At 40.6% G+C, this 22,963-nt stretch overlaps 1 protein-coding gene and 2 non-coding genes across 3 annotated transcripts; 1 reads left to right on the top strand and 2 right to left on the bottom strand.

Annotated features, from left to right (window-relative positions):
* Positions 1–242: 242 nt before the first annotated feature.
* LOC119185436 (uncharacterized) lies at positions 243–22,375 on the top strand. Its single transcript, XM_075865958.1, has 5 exons — positions 243–386; positions 7,925–8,076; positions 16,277–16,344; positions 17,706–17,792; positions 22,080–22,375. The coding sequence occupies exons 1-5, from the start codon at positions 291–293 to the stop codon at positions 22,202–22,204; spliced, it is 528 nt and encodes a 175-aa protein (XP_075722073.1). The 5' UTR covers positions 243–290; the 3' UTR covers positions 22,205–22,375.
* On the bottom strand, positions 6,669–6,741 carry TRNAT-CGU (transfer RNA threonine (anticodon CGU)). The gene has a single exon. It is a non-coding gene; the product is annotated as a tRNA-Thr (tRNA).
* Positions 7,125–7,197, bottom strand: TRNAT-CGU (transfer RNA threonine (anticodon CGU)). The gene has a single exon. It is a non-coding gene; the product is annotated as a tRNA-Thr (tRNA).
* Positions 22,376–22,963: the final 588 nt, after the last annotated feature.

The following is a 22,963-nucleotide window of genomic DNA, read 5'->3' as shown; positions in this document are numbered from 1 at the left end:
GCTTAACACTGATAAGCTCGTTCTGAGTATAAAGGTGGGGGATAGTATAAAATATGGCGGGCATAAAACAGCCTGCAAGAAAAAGCAATGATTATCGCCGCCTGTTCTTTTTACTTGTGAGAATTTATTTCTACGGTTTACTTTTCGCTGTATATATTTTTTCTGGGTGTTCTGACAGTGATCTTGAGCTGTCGTATAAAATAGAGGTTGCTGGTACGCAACCGCCACTCGCCCGGTATTGCGTCCTTCCTGACAAAGCGAGGACCCCGAGAAGACCTTCATCGAACAAGATGGGCTTGTGGCACGTGTGCACATGCGTGGTGCTGGCCGTGCAGGTCGGTGCCATCATTGCTGCCAATCGGGGAGAACGAACTGATGCGTTTCGGGTAAGTTAAAATAATTTCGGCTCCGGTAACTATTTCGCAACGAGCATACTTATTTCGCTTACCTGCGTGAGTCGTACTTGTTAATGTCAGAATTTATATTCGCACATTAAATTTTTGTGCATATGTGGCGCCAGAAAATATGCCTCCGGAAGTTAACAAATTATCTTCTAAGATGAAAACTGTGAATTAATCTTTGATTCACCTAAACAAGCAAAATATTAGAACATAATATATTTCGGGCTGGCATGAAAAAAAAAAAACGGCAGCGGTACATTTTATAGAATTGACCTTTACAAAACCTAACATGCTCACAAGCGGCGTACGGAACTGAGCCAGTTGGTTGAACTTCATTATGAAAATCCGTGCAAAAAGTCGACACATAAGATTAAGTTTTGTGAGCTCTTGGGACCTATGTATAGATTTTTTGTGCGCTGCTTTTTAACGACGGTGCTAACAATGCGTGTTTCTGCGAGCACCTACTGTAACTTAGAACAAGAGGCAAAATGACTTTTCCTTATGCATTTCTGTATACAATACGTAGCGCATTTGGTGAGTGATAGCCCATTAAAAGCAGTTGAAAGCAGTGAATGATACCGCAAAAGTCCTTACTTTTTTGGAGTGCTTCGTCCGTAGGCTTTGATATCACAGATTGTTCATCACTAAAGCATGCGCTCTGATACATCTTCAGGACCATATAAAAGGTTGGACGACTGAAGCGATTCTCAGCCGCATTACGCAGACGGCGCCACGAAAACGAACAATATATTATAGAGCATGATTATTTCGGTGTACGTGCTCCATTTGCTTAAGAAGTAAAGGTATATACGAAGCGTTTCGCATCAACAAAACGTGTGGAAAAAAAAAAACAGATAGCTGTGCGGACATATCGAAGGTAAACGGTGTCTTTCTTTTGCTTTTTAAAATGTACTCGCATGGACATGTGTATAACAAGTAGTTTTTGAAAGTAGAGCGTTGTCTTTAAAACAAAGTAGTGCTTTTCGTTGTTTGTCTAGAAGATGAACGGCTATTTGGACTGAATAGCAAAGTACACTTTGAAAAGGTTTCCAGAATAAGTCAGTTCTCTAGTTAGTAACCGAGATTTATTCTATCATTTTTTTTTTGTTTCGATCACAGTGAGTCATTTTGAAACGTTGGGAAAACTCCTGGATACGCATTCTCGTACGTTTAAAGTTAATGCGGGTAATTTGAAAAGGCATTATTTTGTGCTATGAAACATCGCTTAAGCAGTGAGTGGCAGGTAAAACAAAGACCCACACGAGGATATTCATAGGAAGTCCGGTAGTGTGGTCAAGCAAGATGTTTGAGGCGGAACCATACAATTCTACATTCCAGGAAACCTGTCAGGTGCAAGGTCTCGCTCAGCTGAAGCCACTTGGTCAGCTTGATTATTTTGATAGAGATTAAGCTTATACAAATGATAAGCCTTGCTGCTCAGGAAAATTCAAAACGTCGTATTTCTACATGCGTCTTGCAACAAGCACAAAACAAAACTTCTTTTACTTTTTTCATAGAATGCCCCAAAAAGTGGTATATATAAACAAACTAATATATATATATATATACATATACATATATATATATTTGTATCCAAATAGCACAAAATAATGCCTTTTCAATCTACCCGCATTAACTTTATATATAAATATATATATATATATAAATATATATATATATAAATATATATATATATATATATATATATATATATATATAAATATTTATATATATATATATTTATATATATATATATATATATATATATATATATATATATATATATATATATATATATATATATATATATATATGTATATATATATATATATTCAAGTAGATCCTCCGTAAGCAGTCACAACATCGCGTTTATTTCGACACTTCAGCCAGAGTCTGGCCTTCAACAGCATTGAACGTACAGTTTGTCGGTGCTCAGTTTTATACAATCTTAAATGAGAGAGGGTATGCAAAAAAGAGAGTGAGAAAGAAACAAAACAAAAAAGGCAATGAAACCAAGAAGTGGTTTCCCCCTTTCCCTTTCCCTGCCACCCGCTTCCTCTTTTTTCTTAATTTTCTCTCCTCTCTTTTTGCCCCCTTTATATATATATATATATATATATATATATATATATATATATATATATATAAGACGAACGTGAACATTGCAAACAAGCCGTGCCACCATTGACCATAAAATACACCCCACGCACCCCCACTTTCCCCAAGTGCAAATTGTGACGACCCACGATTAGTATTTCGGCTTCCGGTGCAATCCGCTGGTGGCTTATCGGCCTTTGAAGTTTACGGCGAATCGGTGGGGGAAATATAAAGTGCTTCGAGTGCATATCAGTGGTGCCGGAAGGTATAAAAAAGCCGGCATTGTGACAACGCCATCGATAATGTTTGTATGCATTGGCTGCTGCCAGTGAAAGGAAAGGAAAGATGCATAAAAACAAAAAAAAAAACAAAATAAAAGACTGTACGACATTCGAGGTCACATATCTGTGTGTTCTGGCTGTGCTCGAAGCGGCAAAACAATTCTATACTGTTAGATTCATGCGCTTACAGCTCTGTCAGGTGATAATATTACTGTCGCAACGGGATGCTATGGGCAGAGGACTGATTAGAAAGCGGCGTTGGGGTTGTTTAATTATCGTAACGCTGAGAGGGTGCCTGAGCGTCCATTTATTCAGTTTTTTATTGTGTTTAAATTGTAGGTAAAGTAATATTCCTGTTGTTCCCATTCTCTGACTGTTCAAAAATTGTTTTCAAATAGAGTAATCCTCACGTCATCAAAGGTGTGACTTTTCAATTTGCTGTGGGTTGAAAGTAAAAGGCTTGGCAGGGAACGTATATGCGTTCGATGATTGTTGAATCTAATTCTAAACGAAGTGTCTCTTTGGCCTACGTATTGCCTGTTACATACCCCACATTGCAGAAGATATATGAAGTTGTCTGAGTCACAGTCTAGTGCACCACTTACCCTGTGCCTAAAATCCAAGTGGGTGCTTTCCGCCCCTGCCGTTGTTCACATGTGTTTGCGTACTTTACATCTGCTTTTTCCGAAAGGGCGACTCACGGTTTGAGGTTTCATGCCTATTTTAAATGTGGAGCATTTCTCGGCAAACTTCGGCGACTTTGAGCGTATCTATCTATCTATCTATCTATCTATCTATCTATCTATCTATCTATCTATCTATCTATCTATCTATCTATCTATCTATCTATCTATCTATCTATCTATCTATCTATCTATCTATCTATCTATCTATCTATCTATTTATCTATCTATCTATCTATCTAGCCGCCTACTACATTTAGCTCTCCTGGCCGCTTCAATAGTTGTATCTATACCAAACTTGGCACGGCATAACATGAGTGTATGAAGAACATATTTGACTAGTAATGACATGAAAATCTTGATATGTATATCAAGAATGTCATGATTTGCATTTCGCCCCGCCGTGGGGGTTTAGTGGCTAAGGTACTCGGCTGCTGACCCGCAGATCACGGGATCGAATCCCGGCTGCGGCAGCTGCATTTCCGATGGAGGCGGAAATATTGTAGGCCCGTGTGCTCAGATTTAGGTGTACGTTAAAGAACCCCAGGTTGTCGTAATTTCCGGAGCCCTCCACTACGGTGTCTCTCATAATCATATGGTCGTTTTGGGACGTTTAACCCGACAAATCAATCAATCAAATCATGATTTACAATTCATGGTCCCGCAGCTCTCGCGATAGCTCCGCTCACATGCCATGTTGCCAAACTGGTATGATATGACATGATTTCATGGCGAACACAAGTGACAGGCTCTAACATGAAAATCACGACATGCGTGTCATGTAACATGGCTACATGCCATGCTCATGATGCGCTCGCGGCGGTTTTGCTAGCGTCCCTTATACCAAGTTTGATATTACAGTACCTGAATGGGTGACGAAGGTATGTGACTGGTGCAAACATGATAATTATTAGATGCATGTCATGTAACAACATGACTACCAGACAGGCTAATGATGCCCTGGCAGCCATATCACTACATTCATTTATACCAAATTTGGTATTACGGGACGTGAATGGGTGACGAATGTATGATACTGGTACAAACATGATAAACATGAGATGCGTGTCATGTAACAACATGACGACATGCTACGATCATGATGCGCTCTCGGCCGTTTCGCTAGCTTCACATGCACAAACTTGTTATTACGTGACGCGAATGGACGACATAGGTAAATGACACATCCAAACCTAATAACGACATGCGTGCCATATAACATGCCACACTTAAGATGCGCTCGCGGCCGTCTCGGTAGCTTCGCATATGCCGAATTCGGTATTACGTGACGTCAATGAATGACGAAGGTACGTGACTGGTGCAAACATGATAATCATGAGATGCGTGTCATGTCGGAAAATGACTACTCGCCACAGTCAAAGCGCCAATACATTTCGACGTGACGCGGTGCGCGTGCTCGCTGGCGTTGATTTGATCGCGTCACGCCGGCGTTACGATGCCAGGCACCGGTTTTTTCATATACACGCAGGCGTGTACCACGCTGCGGCGCTATGACGCATGCACGTTTCAGTTCATCCGGCATCCCTCCGCCATAAAAAGAGGGAGACGCAGTGTTGTCTGGGTAACGCATCGGCACGAATTTCACGCCGGTTGCCGTCGGGCCATGCCGACAGATGTTGGTCGCTCCTGGCGTCAGAGTATAGAGTGCTCGCGTTTCACTAACGAAGCGTCGCTGTGCCCAGCGTGCGCGCGCGTCAATGCTACATCGGAGTATATTGGGCCCTTCATGATGCGCTCGCGACCGTTGGGCTAGCTCTACATATAGCGAAATCGGTGTTACGTTACGTCAATGTATGACGAAATATATGACTGATGCAAACATGATAATCCTGACACGCGTGTTATGTAAGAACATGACAACATACCACGCTATTAGCGTGCTCGAGGCCGTTGCGCTAGCTCCACATATACTAAATTTGGTATGACGTGACGTGAATAGATGACTAAGGGCGGCGACACGTCTAAATATGATAATCTTGAGAAGGAAGTCATGACGGTATCATTTACTTCAACCTCATAACGTTGTACTCATTCGAAAGGGACATATAAACCTTTCTTATTCATGCTTTGCATATCATCGATTCCCACTGTGCGTGGGATCTGTCTTTTTTTTTCTTTATTAAATAATCTTTTATACTTTCGGGCCGCCTGCATACCACACAAGAAGGAGAAGCGAAAATTTTGGTTATCGCACGTTCTGTTCTATTATGTTAGTGTTTTCATAGGACCATTTTAATTTTCAGTGGGTTGGTCGTGAAAGTTTATAGCAAAGTTTGATTGTGGCGCTGGTCTGCATTTTCCTTGTGGTTTAGAAAAGTCTGGGGTTCGAATTTTCTGCTTTTTAAGGGTCTCATTGATGACAGTTGGGGGGTATTCTTGATGAAAGAGTGCCTCGCGCATACGTGTGCTATTTTTATAGAAGTCCTAAGTGCGGAAGCGTATTCATCTGAATCTCTCTGCTTGGCAACAGAGAATGGTGGTTTTGCAGTGTCGTGAATGGCAGCTTTTGAAGTGCAGGTATTGTTGCCCTTAGGTTTTATGTATATGCTAGATACCAGCACACCGTCCACTATTTGAACAAGTAAATTAGGAAGATTATTTCAGTGTTTGATGAGGAGTGTGTAAAATAAATGCTGGTATTTGCTTGGTTAAATGACAGTGTGAATTTGAATATAGTTCTCGGAATGCTTTCATATAAGAAAAATATTGTCGAGGTACTGCTTATAGATAAAATGTGATATCACGCAATGAAACAAAATTGTACTATATATATGTTTTATGAATATGTTAGCGTATGTTTGGGGCCACTTTTGTACCCTTTACTCTGCGGCTGACTTGAAGTTAGTGCTGATTGTTATATTCAAAGCTGTTCAAATCGCGTACAAGTCCTGTTAAAAATTCAATCATTTTTCAACTGGATATGTGTCAGGTTTCTGGGTGTCACACGATTTAACAAGTGCCTTCATACCATCGCCATGCAGGATATTTGTGTGTGTGTATATATATATATATATATATATATATATATAAGGGAAAGAAGTGTATACCTAAGGGCTCGTTTTTCCGTGTTTTAACACAATATTAATGAGATATAACAGACAGTAATGCCAAGGAATGTACAGGGGAAGTTATTACAACCAATGGAATGTAAATAGGAAGAAAGAAAAGTGGATGAAAAAATTACCAACTGTGAGCAGGAATCGAACCTACGACCTTCGAATTACGCGTTCGATGCTCTAACCACTGAGCTATCACAGCGGCCCTCCCTCCATCCACTTTTTTGGGTTTATCTGTGAATTTTAGAAGTAGGAGCGACAGTCAGCGCCATCTATAAGCCAAACAACGAGTGTGAAAACACTCTTATGCGCATGTTTGGCGTCACGTAGCACGTGAACTTATTATGAGCGGGCAGCTGATTAATTGTCCCTCTTATACAACCTAAACACACCAAGTCTGCCAGTACGAGACCCTCGTTCAATGAAATAAGGGAAAGAAGTGTATACCTAAGGGCTCGTTTTTCCGTGTTTTAACACAATATTAATGAGATATAACAGACAGTAATGCCAAGGAATGTACAGGGGAAGTTATTACAACCAATGGAATGTAAACAGGAAGAAAGAAAAGTGGATGAAAAAATTACCAACTGTGAGCAGGAATCGAACCTACGACCTTCGAATTACGCGTTCGATGCTCTAACCACTGAGCTATCACAGCGGCCCTCCCTCCATCCACTTTTTTGGGTTTATCTGTGAATTTTAGAAGTAGGAGCGACAGTCAGCGCCATCTATAAGCCAAACAACGAGTGTGAAAACACTCTTATGCGCATGTTTGGCGTCACGTAGCACGTGAACTTATTATGAGCGGGCAGCTGATTAATTGTCCCTCTTATACAACCTAAACGCGTAATTCGAAGGTCGTAGGTTCGAGCATTGCAAGAAAATGCTCCCCTCTAAAAATTTCCGCAGTGCGAGAACGTCCACTCTCTAGCGTCGGCACATCTTCGTTTCTTCGCCTATCCAAGAGCTATAAAGCTGTGCTGTATGTTGAAAGCCCCGTGGACCAAAAGGGGCTGGTCTTGAGGTAAAAACAGAGAAGTAGCTCTTGGTTCTAATGAAATGAAACCCCGCTCGAAATTTTCGCAATCACACTCATAAATGTATTCCTCGGTCACTCTCATTAGGGGATGCATAGAGTGCATACACCAGCAGCAGAAAAGAGCCCCAGGTAGCACAAAGGTAGGATATGCAAAGTGGTATCTGTTCAGCAGGGACCTGTCCTGTCCCTTGTTCTCTGGCTGTTTTGTTCACTTCGCCTTTCACATCTCGCCGTGATGCCGAATCACATGCCAGGTTTCAGGCTACCTGCTGCGCTCTTGTGTGTGCCCTTTCATAAAATATATGTTTTTGCATATCGATAATCAAATGCTTACTTTTTCGCTCAGGTGATCGAGGCGTTTTCGCGACCTGTCAGCATCTACAAGGACAGCAACAACTCACCCTTCAAGTGCCTGAGCGCTACACGAACTCGCTTCGATCCTCAAGCAAAGGAAGCAACCTACATTTGGCACCTGAAAGATGACCATGGCATAGTGAAGTAAGCTGCTCTCTTTTTTATGGCAATTTTTCAAACTTGTTCTCCTTTCTGGTGATAAAACTATTGAAGATTCTCCAAGGATACCATGGTTGCCAAGGCACTGCTGCGCACAGTGTACCTGAAAATGAAGAATAAACATTTTCAGCTTCAATAATGGCCACCGAGAGTGTGTTAATTGCTAAGTGAATGCACGAAAACATATTGACAAGATTGGTTTTGCAAGCAGCGTGAAAAAAACAAAAAAAACAACGGATTGTCATTAGTACTTTCGAGAACCCACAAAGGCTTTCTATAGATAGTGGCCTCGTGGAAGCAAACTCCTAAATTATTTTTTTACAGTTAAGTCTGCTACGCATCGGGATGCATCAGAGGAAAATAAAATCGGGTCAAATATTGAGAGGCTGTCGAATAAGCTTGGGAAACTAAAACACTGCTGGGGTAAACCTAAGGGCTGGTATTTCTTTGTTAGACGGAATAACAATAAGAACTGACAAGCAATTAGGTCAAGGAAAAGAGGATAGTAATAAAAGTAATTGTAGTGTAGCTGTAAAAACTGAAATGTGGACGAAGAGATAACTTGCTGTGGGGTGACCTTCGAAAAACGCCTCCGATGCTATAGCAACTGAACTACCACTGCGGTTTTCACCCCGTTCACTTTATGGGGTAGGCATGTGCATTTAAACGTGGGAGTGTCAGTAAGCACCACCTGTTGCCAATAGGGCGAGTGTGGAACACTAATTTTTTGCCAGTTGGCTTCACGTAGCACGGGATCTTATCACGAGCTCGCAGCTAAACAATGATACTTTGCACACCACCTGAAGGCATTAAGTCAGCCAGAATGAGACTCTTGCCATGAATGGAAAAAGAAAGGTAAATTTAGGGGTTGTTTATTTTTTTTCTTTATACATAACACTATTGAGAACTCCAACGTTTCAGTGCACATACATGCATCATGAAGTGAACGGGGTGATCGCCGCCGGGGTAGCTCAGTTCTTAGAGCATCGTTCACGTTATATGAAGGTCGAAGTTCGGTCCCTACCCACGGTAAGTTATCTTTTGTTCAATTTTCTCGTCACAATTACATAATAATGACTTCTCATACAATACCCTATACTTGAGTGGCATGATTGTCTGCCAGTTCTCATTAAAACAGAGCTGGCACCGTTACAACTTCAGGAGAAAATTCATGGTGCTTACTTGTGCCTGTGCAACGCGAGTGAGCACGGCAAATCTGTAGTAGTGTTGGATTCAATGTGTACACCTTTAATGCACCATAATTGACATATATTAGGTTATGTTGCCTGGGCCTACGATCCTTGTGGTTTTTGCGATTGCTTGCGTGTCATTGATGTGATCGTATTGTTATCGATAGGCAGAAGAAAGTCGCTTCCGTTTCAGGATACCTTAAAATAAAACAGAATTGCGTCGTTTCTGGCCCTTGAGGAAGCTCATTTTTTGTAAAATTAAGGTTGCGCAACGGCATAGTATTCACACGTTACAAGAATAGCGACCACTGGCATGCATATTCGTTTTATGCAGAGCAAAGAAGGCCACGTTTGTATTGCCTTCCGCTATCTATGACATAACATTTTTGATGTTACGGAGTCAACTATTAATGTGCTTTCACCAGTTTAGTGTAGCACGTTTTAATTTGCACCTATTTACACTTTCGCTCTCACTTAGAAATTTGGGCATTCATGTGTGCCAGACTTTCATTACAATACGAATGTCATATTTTGTATTATTGATTGGTGCAAACAACTGAAACAGAAGCACGTGAAAATTGTCACATGGAGGTACCTAATTAGCCAGAAAAAAAAAAGAAGAGGTGGGCAAGATGGCGTTATGTCTGATATAGAGCATTCAGAAGAACCAAATATGCGCACACAAGCACAACACATGGATAGCGCCAAGATGAGGAATCAAACCACTGCAATGAAAAACAAAAGCATGCTAGTGGTGATTTTAAATACTAACTTCAGGTTTTATATTTCAAAGCGTATCTTTGAGTATCCCTCTGCGATTTGCTAACTGTTACCCTGGTGACCTGGTCCCTGTAGCGAGCGACGTAAGTGCGGCTCCAGAGCTTACTAAACACGTGTGGTTTTGTTTTCAAAGGGAGTTTATCTTGTATGAAGTTAGGTGCATAAGATTGCACATGGCTCTTCTGCCCTGTAGCAGAAGTATACAATCCGAGATTACCTGCTCACTCTTAGCACATTCATTTCTTCTGTTCACATATTTGTGAGCATGCTTCCTGAGCAGCAAGGTTTTAACCTCAGAGCATTTCCAAATAGGATGCGCCCACTTCAACTAAGGAATGTAGTGCGATGGTCTTTGTAATATACAGAGTCTAAATAGTCGTGTAGACAGAGAACCATATAAAACGCACACGTGATTTTTGTGCACAATGATTTTATTACACTTCGTTTCAGTTTATTCAAAGCAAAATTGTTAAAATTTGCCTTGGGGGTCCCGACTAAAGGTTGAATAAACGCCTCACTAGGTCGTGCCACCATGCCCGCAAGAACATGAACACAACAACAAGCATTTGTGTTACAGAACGCGCTTGTACATCATCATTATATGGAGTGGTTACAGGATTAAAAAATTATGATATAAGTGAAAGACAGTATAAACAGAGTTGTCTTAAAGTTGTATTAATACACCGAACTCAAAATGAACTTAGAACAAAAAGAAAGGTAATAAATATAGCTTCTCGCTGCATTTGCGAGTGAACTACACAGAAACTTTATCAACATTTACTAGAATGCTGGGAAAAGTAACAGTGAGTAATCAAAAATCAGTTTATTAAAAAAGTACAATCGATTACTGTAAGTAATAAACTATCACTGGCTTAAAAAACAAGCTGGAAATGAATACAAGACATATATAGTCACCACATTTCAAGGATCAAAAGAATCATAATTTTCTACTGTTAGGAGTTCTCTTGATATTTTTAATGAAGTAACTGATGTTTCATCTTGCAATAAATGAAGCTTGATTGAAGTTCTTGATTTAGGATCTTTGGTATGCGTCAGCTTGATAGTTGGTCTCCGAAGTTGTGTGTGATATAGGTCTCCATATTAAGCTCCTACATAATTCATATGATGTTTGTTTAACATAATATGTATCCAAGAATGGAAATATATTTACCTTAAACTGATGTTGTACCTCTAAACATAGCATGTGTCTGTATTACTGATTGATGGGCAATATTATGTAGCTTTCGAAACATGATCGAGTACTTTATGGAGTGCAGTGCTAGATATTGCACGTATTGCGCGCTTTTGCAGCACTAAAGAGAATTAAGGTTTATGACAGTCGTTGTTAACCACGCTAAGGAACAGTACGATAATCAGAGTATACAAGAGCATAGTAATTTTGTCGTTTGATATTTGTTCGGGTACCTTAGCCTATTTAAAATGCCGATTCTTCTGAAGCATCATTTTTATTGTGTCTATGTGGGGGTCAAATAAAGTTGTTCTTCAAATTGAATTTCTAGGAATTTCATTTTTGCTGTTCGCGGAATCTCCATGCCCTGAAAGTAAATTTGTGCGCATGGAATGCATGTTACCCCTTTCGGTTTGAAGTACATGTATTGTTTTAGAGATGTTCAGTTGAAGTTTGATTACGTTTATTCATAACTTTCTCTACTTCATTCATATGTTGGCTTCCTTATATATTTTGCATACGTCTGATCCTGCAAAGAATACGTTTGTATGATTGGTATACAAAATTATTTTTAATATCCCTCAATATTTACAATATCTTAATGAACAACAGCAATAGAACTGGTCCCTGAGGATGGATGGATCTTTGAGGGTCACCATACGCAATGAGTTCGACTTGTAAGCGTATAATGTTTAGAGTTGTATATTGCTTTTGTCGATGACAGCTAACTTTGTATCAGTTGGACTGTGGTACCACAACTACAGGAGTACAGAAGTTTACGTAAAAGTATTGATTGATTGATTTGTGGGGTTTATCGTCCCAAAACCATCATTTGATTATGAGAGACGCCGTAGTGGAGGGCTCCGGAAATTTTGACCACCAAGGGTTCTTTAACGTGCACCCAAATCTGAGTACACGGGCCTACAACAATTCCGCCTCCATCGGAAATGCAGCCGCCGCAGCCGGGAATCGAACCCGCGACCTGCGGATCAGCAGCCGAGTACCTTAGCCACTAGACCACCGCGGCGTGGCGTTACGTAAAATTAGATCGTGTTGTATGCTCTCAAGTGGCTTACTGAAATCAAGAAACATTCCTTATGTGCCGATTTTGTTTTCAATCTTCTCTAGAATGTATTTTTTATTACGGAGTAAAGCAGATTCAGTACGTTTATTTTCGCGGAAACCTTTGCGTTTTTTTTTGGCAATAACATTGTTTGCTCTTACAAAACCCGTGTATGTCTTATTTATATTACCCTCAGCCATTTTCACGGATACAGAAAGTTCTGAGATAGGTCTGTATTTGTTTAGACAACCAAACAAACCTTCTTTATATATTGTAGTAACTTTAGCAAGTTCCATTTGATCGGGAAGAAGTACAGACGGTAGCATCAAGTTATGAATGTGCGCACTCAGAGGAATAGTGATAATGTGACTAATAGCCTTTAACGGCTTAAGCTAATTGTCAAGAGAAGTGCAAGCACATTGATCTTTTATTGACATGAATAATTTTTCCATGCTGTGTTGGTTAGTAGAATAGAGAAAAACACTGAATTATCAATTTGTGGCTTTATGATTCTCGAAATATGTTTCTGTGCTGTTCGCTGTAAACTGCTCAACTGTAGAAAGTGTTTGTTAAAAGTGTCAGCAATTTCTGATTTACTCATACCGAGTTTTCTGAACTTGATCCTTCTCGATACCTCTCTTTTGTCAACCAGCTCATTTATTGTATCGCACAGGAGGCGTGCATTTCTTCAATGAGCGGTAAATTTATTGATATTGTAATTTGTCTTAGCTATCTTAAATTCATTGTACATATTCTTACGGATTTTTTTTATAACTGCGTAGGTCGTTTGCATTTCTGAAGGATAAAAATGTTTGAAATAGGTTGTTTCTTATTTTAATTTTGTTGTACAATTCCCCTGCCACCCATGGCTTTCAAATTCTTTAATTTTCTGTGGCGCCTAAGAAAAAAGCATTTCTTATAAATGGAGGCCAAGTACTCCACAAAAATGTTGTAAGATTTATGAGGATCAGTTTCTTCAATAATTGGGCTTCCGTGAATTTCAGTGATTAGGTTCCTAAATAGTCCCATAATATGGATGGAGTAACTCGTGAGTCACACTTCAACCTTGTTGCCCCACCGCAGTGGTCTAGTGGCTAAGGTACTCGCTTGCTGACCCACAGGTCGCGGGATCATATGCAACCGCCACGGGCTGCGGCGGCTGCGTTTCCGATGCAGGTGAAAATGCTGTAGGCCCGTGTGCTCAGATTTGGGTGCACGTTAAATAAACCCAGGTGGTCGAACCTTCCGGAGCCATTTATTTATTTATTTATTTATTAGAATACGCTCAGGGCCCGTAGGGCATTACAGAGGGGGTGGGTACAACATTTATAACACACAAGAAAAACAAGACAAAATAAAGAAACAAGTGTCAGAGGCGCAAATCGGGAAGGCAACATAAGTCAACTAAAACTGTATAAGAATTCAAGCACATACAAGACAAAGATAGATAATGGAAACTGCGTATAGTTACAAGCATTGCTGAAAAATCGCAGTCTTGAATAACAAAGGGTCTGTTATTGTTACAACGGAAGAGGGAAGGTGGTTCCAATCGGCGGCTATTTTCGGTAAGAAGGCTGCTGAAAAGAATTTGGTACGGCAAAACGGAATGGCAACTTTATGCTGATGATCAATGCGCGATGAGTGGTGTGACGGTTGTGAAATGAGGTCTCGCTTCATTGAGGGATTGTGAAAAAATATCTTATGAAAAAAATGCAGTCGCGCCAGTTGCCTCCGGACAGTTAAATTGGGTAGGTTAAGGTTAGATTTCATTTCTGATATGCTAGCAGTACGGGAATAATTAGAACAAATGAACCGAACTGAGCGGTTCTGAACAGATTCTAACGCGTTAATTAAATTTTGCTGCACGGGATTTCATATAGCGGACGCGTACTCAAGCTTTGGGCGAATTAGTGATCGGTATAATAGAATTTTGAGGGACAGCGGAGCGCGAGAAAAGTTGCGGCGTAAGTATCCTAGCGTTCGGTTAGCGTTATTTACTACGGCGTCTCTCATAATCATATGGTGGTTCTGGGACGTTAAACCCCACATATGTATCTATCTATCCATTTATCGTCATCCTTATTTCGGGCAACACGATTGCCAGGTAAGGAGCACTATATTGGAAAATGATCGCTAATGTCGACAGTAATCGCACCTGTTTCATTATCCACAAAACCGAAGCTGGAGATACATACGTGTAATGTTAATGCAAAATCTAGATGGGAGCCGACAGAGAAAAGCAGGAAGTGGGATAGTCGTGGTAAAGAGTGGAAGCGCCTCAGACAGGCTGGCCGACGTCTTGATAGGAGGACCTATTTTTGTCAAAAGCACCTTGTCATTCTTGGCGTATTACTTAATAGTGAACCCCTTATTGTCTCCCCCTTTTTCCCCATCCCCCGAGAACATTTGGAATCACTACCCCCTAACTTGAAGTGAAGCGAGGAGTGCACTCTTCTGCTTTAGAGTTTTGTTTTTATTTTCCAGCAGCAATTGCCAACAGGGACATGTGCTACCACCAAGAGATTCCGGCACTAAAGACCTAATTAATACTAACATGCCAAGAATGACAACGTGCCTTTGACGAAGAGAGGTCCTCCTACCAAAACGCTGGTCAGCTTGTTTGAGGCACTTCCACTGTTCACCCTGACTATCCCAATAAGTCTAATGTTGTTTCAGATGTAGCTGTTATTCTGGTTTGTGTGTTGATTACATTCACACAGTCATCAGCGTCGATAATTTCATTCTGGCATACAAAGCCTGGATTATCTAGGAACCTATAAAATTACATTCACCCACTAAAACAGTTTGCAGGCGGACATCCAAATATCTGTACAGTAGTTACTCGGTGAAATTTTGAAAAAAAGCTTTCTGTTGAACCAGAAGCAGAGTGATAAACAACAAAAATGACACATCAGCACACTCTATCATTATACGCTCATAGCAACCATTTACGACCTTAAACTCAGGTATTATTCTATACGACAGGTTTGTACGAAAAAATTCAGAAACATCACTGCCACCGCCAAGCTTTCCTAATCTGCTTGCAGAGATGCAGATGGCAAATTTTGCCGTGGCGTTTCATGCGAACATAACGTTTTTTATTTATTGATTGATTTATTGGTTGATTGATTGATTGATAGAATGATATGTAGGGTTTAAGGTCCCAGAACCACCATATGATTATAAAAGACGCCGTAGTGGAGGGCTTCGGAAGATTAGACAACTGGGGGTTCTTGACGTGCACTGAAATCTCAGAACACGGGCCTACAGCACTTTTGCCTCCATCGAAAATGAAGTCACCACCGCGGGGATTCAACCCCTCGACCCGCGGGTAAATAGCCGAGTACCTCAGCCAATGCGGCGGGGCCAACGAAAATGCCATCAGCACTGGGTGTTCCCAGGTAGTTACCCTGCCAGTACTGACCGAGCTCAATGCTGCTTGACCTCGATGTACGACGAAAACTGGCGCATTCAGCATGGTAGGGCCGATGGACACATATCGTATCTATTTGTGTAAAAAAATGTGCCAAAATCAGCAGGTAATGGGGCAGTGCAACGACCTTGTAAGTTACTAGAAGGTAAAAGTTGTAATTCCGAGCTGCCCGAATTGTGTGCTCAGACTTCCGTTCCCCTGTGTTATGTTAGCAATATTTTCGGGGACGTGGGCATGCAGATTATGTCAGCTCGAAGGCCACACGAATCAGTTCGCCGAGCTGTGACAGTGTTGTGACAGTGTGTTATAAGCGACGAGCATGTTATTAGTAGCAAATGAAAAACGATCATCTTCTTCTTGTTAGGTATTTTTGTCTGAGCGTTGTGATTATATCCCATAAAAGCTACGACCCTTACTTAGGTACTTCCATTTGACTGTGTTAGTTGTGTTTCTATTGCTTTCTTCTATAGTTCGCTAATTATTGCAGTTGATTGTACAAAGTGAATTATTACTTAAATTTGATTTTCCAGGCAAAATGTAAGCTTCGACGTTGAGAAAGGAAAGGAAATTGACCAGGTCACCTTCTACGTCGACGATGGTGGGTTATTTTCTGAATCCAATTTTTGATAGTGCTCTGTGAAGATGCTCTCTGAAGATGCTCTCTGAACACTGCCCACACAACGGGCATAGTAATAACCATAACCACTTTCTACCTCGTAGCTTGTGGCGGAGAAGACAATTTTTATAAGACCGTAGAAAAAAATGGAATTGCCAGGATCCTTTCTTCTCCTAATGCCCACAAACGAATAATCAAGTGAGCCCTTACTTGGCCCTAATGCATTATATCTTAGAGTAGGCCTAATAAATATTACCATTTAAATATTATTCAATTAGGGCAATGGTGAAGTCTGAGTCAACTGAAGGATGCAGTCACGGTCGCGCATATTTGTAGCTCAGAAGTGGTGTCGCAGAAACTTCATTTAAAAGGGAAGCAGTCTCTTTTCCTATTATTATTGTGCATGCATCGTGAGTTTATGTATTACGATTGAAGTTCGTGGCGTCGTGAGAATATCAACAAAAAATTTTGAAGTCCTGCCACTTCTAATAAAACTCGAACACATTTGATGAATATGAAATGAATGCTGAGAACGAAAAATGAGAGAGTGCATGACAATTTGTTTCTGTTTTGGCAAGATGCTCACAAGGTGAGGCTTCCTCAATACATTTGCATAGGTTTGAGCTGATGTGGCTTAATATAACCTTTATGGTTCTATACATGATGCGAATCATCTCCTAGTATAATCGAAAGTACTAACCAATACTGACACTTATGCTCGTAAGATTTCATAGCACCATCATATTTCAACGATGAGACCAAAAAAACACCACTGTTCTCCTGCCTTCTCCTACAAGCGTCGGGAGATTCTTCAAATTCTTGTCATTCATTAACAATGGTTGAACAAAGCAGTACAGCAAGAACTAGGCGTACAAAAAGGTGCCTTTTGTATATGACACATTTCATGAGAAGAAAATAGGAGATCTTTTCACCACCAGCGCGATTCTGACGTGGTTGATTGGTCAAATCAGCCTTAAGCAACTGGTCTACGCACTTAGATGGCTATTAATATTTTGTATATTTTAATATATATCACTAACAATGCTGTTCATAAAATTCGGTTGCACGGGTTTTTTTTGTAGAGATTTATTTGTGAAGAAAGCATAAAAAATAACCGTACTACTCTGATACACATGCAAGCGTAGAAATTTAAAATAAAATAACCGAAGCTAGGAATTATGTTAGGTAATAAAAAACTTATGAAAACAAAAATATTCAACTTGATACGAGTATATATTTTATGTAAAGTACCAGAAATGCATATGCAAATGCAAAACTACCGCTAAGTTTCTACTTTCTTATCGTGTTAAAAAAAACTGCTGATTTTTAACTTTATTTTTCAGATCGAACTCACCCTTTTACTGCATACTGCAACTACACCGACTACCAGAACTGCATAGTCGTCATTGTTCCTTACAGTGGACACAATCGTAAGACATGAAATGACTTTTTTTCTCATTATTTTCGCGCGTTAAGTACAGTACCAGTAGTAACAGTGCAAGTACCACAGCTCTAGTTTCATATTACGTTTACTTCAGGCTTAATTATGAAGACTTTGCTTGGAAAGTCAGAAACATGACGAACTTTTTCCGACACCCGTATTTTCTGAGCACTGACCAATGGAAGCAGACTGTTAGTCTAGCTACAACGCTCTTTTCTTTATAGAAAAACTTAATACTGTGAACTTGCCTCTCAAGGCATACTTTATTGAACTATTGATGAGGTGGAATTCTTTCGCAGAATTATTTCTTCTAAAACTCCCCGGGTTCCTGGTGCATTCACGGAGATTAGTCAAAAATGAAGACTCCCCTTCTGAGTCGATGCGTTCCCCCCTACCGTATGAAAGCTTCTTTCAGCCTTGCACTGACTCCAACATCGGCCCACCTTTGATCAAGCAAGGGTGTGATGACTCCACCATCTGAATCCACAGACTTTAACACTCTGACGTCACCAACGACGTAACAGCTATCGGCACATTCTGTAGTCATGATGTCTTTTTATGGTGGCGTCATCGATGATGATTTTAGCATCACTCATGTGGAGGATGACGCACAAAGCCCGTCAACTTCCAGATTTGCTGAGGCATGTAAGGATTTCGCCATCATAAAAAAAAACTAACAACTCTTCGACTGTTGTGGAGACGTAATAAATGCATCGGCATCACCTGCGGCTGCACGTTCTGCGCTAGTGGCTTCATGCTGGGCTAGCGCCTTATGGAACTTTCATGCACCTTGGCGCTCCTTCAGTAGCACTTCACCATCTTGGCAAGGGCACCGAAAACAACACAAAAGAAAGAGAGACGTAAACAAGCCGGCCTCTAGTTTACGTATTTCTTTTGAGATTGTTCCGCTGCGCTTGCTAAGTTGCTCAAGTTCTAAACCCCCCAACTAGCCTAAACCTCTGCGTGGCATTACCTTCAGCTGCGGGTTTTTTTTTTCAGGGTGATCGACACGCATTCGTCGTCCTATAACGAGCCCAATGAGCGATGAGCAACTGCTGATAAAAGCGATAGCGTGATATGTACATCACAATACATAGAGTCACGATACATAGACGTGGGAAGTGTAGCCGGCGAGTATCGCGGCATTCGGAAAAAAAAGCATCGACCTCGCGATAGGTGACGGCAGCATGGGCTGAAACACTTGTTCATTCAATTCATTGATATGTGTGGTTTAACATCCCAAAACCACCATATGTATATGAGCGAGGCTATAGTGAGAGGCTTCGAAAATTTCTACCACCTGGGGTTCTTTAACATGCAGCCGAATCTAGAGCACGCGTGTTTTGAGCATTTTCACCTCCATCGGAAATGGAGCTGTCGAAGGATGGATGGATGGATGGATGGATATGGCTGTACCCTTTAGATCGGGCGGTGGCTAGCGCCACCAAGCCGAGATATAATCCCGCCACGTGTAGGTCAGCAGCCGAGTACCTTAGCCACTAGACCACGGTGGCAGGGCAGTGTTGTATAAACAAAAGAAAATTGTTAAGAGGTGCTGTGCTGGAGCTGACGTGTCGACAAGGGCAATTTTTTTTTCGGGATGCAACCAAACAGAACATGTCCACTTTTCGGAACAGCCGCCACAGCACTTACCCATAAATATGAATTTCTCATCGACACTTTCCGAATGTGCCTGACTCCTGCCTCTTTCTATCCATAAAGGGGTGCACACAATACACTGCAAATTGTTCTTTTACACGCCATTTTGTTCCCGGCCAATATCCGAGCAAGGAAGTCACACAGAGCTTTGCTATACATGTAAAAAAAACGACACCTGCATCTTCCTACGGAAAAAAACTCGAGTAAATGCGTCGCAAAGTGGTAAGGAGATCAGGAGAAGGTTGCGTGATTAGGTATGGTTCGTGAATGCCTAATTATTACTCTGTCTTTATTATCCTGATTTATTGAATGAAAGAGAAGCAAACGAGTGATGGACCGCTGATGTGCCATCCAGTGGGCGGCCAGTGAACGGTTTTGCAGCTCGAACCGTGGTTTTTTACTAGCGGACGCTGCCTGCGTGAGCCTTGCAAGACGAAAGAGGGGGGGGGGAGCAAACTGTTGGCACGAGACCATCAAGGGACGCAAGCAAGCGGCACGATACGCGAGGCACGAGCATACGCAGTGGGTGTGTGGACATCGCCGCCGATGAACGACGCATCACATCGTGCAACGAAGAACTGGCAGCCCGGGACACTGCAACATAAATCAATTTTAGCAAATGTCCCGCAACTACAAAGAACGTTAGCCCAACGCTTGAGTACGTATGTAATGCTTATGAAATTTGATAGCCCCGCAGCATTACAAGCGATATTGGGGTGTCAAAACAATACGGTCAATTCAAAAAGTAGTTCCGAGATCTGGCGTGGCTCTGTGGTAAATATTCGATTGTACGCAGATAGATTGTGCTAGATTTCTGCTGAGACCATGTTATTTATTGTATGCGTTCGTGAGGTGGAAGAGGGGGGGGGGGTGAACTCTGCCAACGTAAGCTATTTTCTTAACGCTTATGCATTAAAAATACCCATGTGTGTTGTCGCCGTTCCTGTCCAGATACTAAGTTTGACTCACCTGTTGCCGATACCCACTAGGCAGTGGCGCATGCCTGCCCGCGAGTATGTGCCACTGTTTAACGGGAAGTGGTCGACGACATACGTGAGATGATTTGGACGTTATTCAAGTTTTGACTAGCGCATCATATTCGTCTAATCATCTTCGTTCTATTTGTCAAACCATCTTCGCCATCGCGTCACATTCGTTCGTCACTAACACAGTGTAGCCCATCACCTCGGAATCCAGATATACAGACTAATTGCTAATCACTCGCATATTGCACATATACTGTATGAAGACATCAATTTGGAAGATATACAGCCTGTAAGAATTGTAGTGAAAGGAGTGTAATGAAGAACAAAACCAAAGCAAGAAGTTTCGAGTTAATTTATTCTTCCAACGGCCGAATTCTTTACAAAGTAATTCCATGCCAAACATTTCCAACATTTTGGCGACCGTCTCACATCTGTTTTTTGTAAAAATCTTGACAATTCGCTGCATGAAAAACAGTGAAATCGTAGAATATTTCCAAGAGGAAAAAATATGGTTACGAGGCTGCCTTGTGAACTTCCCGGAATGTCATTTTTGTGTTTGTTTAAAAAATTTATTTCTAAAGTACTGCTCGTTTCTATACCACAATTGGTGTACACGTTAATTAAAGGTTTTTATGTATGTTGCTTGAAACTCAGTAACATTAGTGTGATTTTCTTGGAATAAGTGAAGAATTTAGCCAAAAATGTGTTACGTTTGTATTTTTTCTATTGCATTACTGCACTTTGTATGAAAATGTTAGTGAATACTTACACCAAAAAAGCAATAATTTCAGGAAAAAGCATTTAATACCTCTCAAGCTGCTAAACGTTACGAGGTAAATTCGGAAATTTTATAAAATCGTTAATTATGACAGTTTTGAGAGAATTTATTTTCTTCATTACAAAAAATGTAATAATAGGATTCACCCTATGAAAGGAATTGTTTATTTGATTTTAATCGAAATATAAAGGGGACTTCTATTTGGACCACCATGTGGTGCCAATTGCGTGTCAAAACAGACAAAAATGACAATTTCTTGAAATTTGTGATTTTTTCGTAACATTTAGCAGCTGCAAAGCTATAAAAATATTTTTTATCAGAATAGACTTTTTGTGGAGTAGGTATTCACTACTCAGATATTCATAGAAAAAGCAGTATTTATTTGAAGAAAAAATGCAACAATAACACATTTAGGCTAAGTTCTTCGAGGCGTGTGTGCTAGAAAAAACGCACTAATATTACAGAACTTCAAGCTTCTTAAACAAAAACAATTACTTCACATGTAGACGAAGTTTGGTATAGAAAGAAGTGGTAATTTTTTTAATAAATGTTTTCACGAACAACATCCGAATGAAATTCCGGGAAGTTTAAAGGCAGCCACGTGACCAAGAATTTTTCGCTCTCAGAAATGTTCCACCAGTTCACTTTTTTCGATGCAGTAAATCAGCACAAGTTTTTTTATATACACTTGAGATGGTCACCAAATCGGCTGGGACAATTGGCATGGAATGACCATTTTGCAATCTATTCAAGCGGCTTTTTCCTTTTGCTTTTATTCAGTCATTACGATCCATGTTTAATTACTTCTTCGAATCGTTTTTCCAAACCAATCATTGCTTGTCACTTTTTACAGATTGCATGATGTGGCTGCAACGTAAGGTCGCCCACAACGTGCCACAAAACTGCTTGGACAAGTATGAAGAAAAGTGTGGCGTCAAGATACCAACGTTCGACAGCGACCTCTGCAAAGATGACTAATAAAATAGCATTTGACAATCACTGAACTGAGCTCACACTAACCACTTGGATCAAAAAGCTCAAGGTGATAAAACACCCAGATATCGGACACTGTCAATCTACCGGTGAAATGTAACCAATTAGAGTCATTGCGATTAGAGTTTACACAATTTTTGCTTTCAGCTTCATGCACGTTTTGCAGCCAGCTGTTTTTCTTCGCTGCGCTTAGGATGCGACAAAAGCTCTTGCTGCGGAGTGGCTTATGATTTAACTAAGCATTTCTGCGCAGTCTTTTGGCAACCAACTCCACCGACATTTCTGAGTCTTCCTGGACATAAACGTTTGGGTTAGTTCAAGAGATCGTTATGCTCTACTCAGCGTAATAAAAATTTAAATTTAGAAAATACTCCAGTGTAAGCGATAACAAAAGATGTCTTTTTTTGCGGACATATGTAGGGGCGAGACGAGTATTCATTGACAAAGAAATATAGTATAAGCTAAATGAAGTAAAAAGGTCCAAACAAATCATTATAGCTACATATATAAACAATGAATGTCAATATTATAACACTCTAGAATTAGCCTTTAATTTAACACGTAAATAAAGCTACGAGGTATAAATACAAATTGTTCTATGAACAATAGCGTACTTAAACATTGTGATCGTTTTCGCAGTATTTTAAAAACTGCAGAAAATTTGTTGATTCCACTAAATATCACTCTTCCAATCCATTTGCCGCAGGAGTTCCAGTCCAGTTACCGCATGAAATCAAGCCGCAT

Source organism: Rhipicephalus microplus, chromosome 6, assembly GCF_043290135.1.
Source record: "Rhipicephalus microplus isolate Deutch F79 chromosome 6, USDA_Rmic, whole genome shotgun sequence".
NCBI classification, from domain to species: domain Eukaryota; kingdom Metazoa; phylum Arthropoda; class Arachnida; order Ixodida; family Ixodidae; genus Rhipicephalus; species Rhipicephalus microplus.
This window is presented reverse-complemented; position numbering and strand designations above follow the sequence as displayed.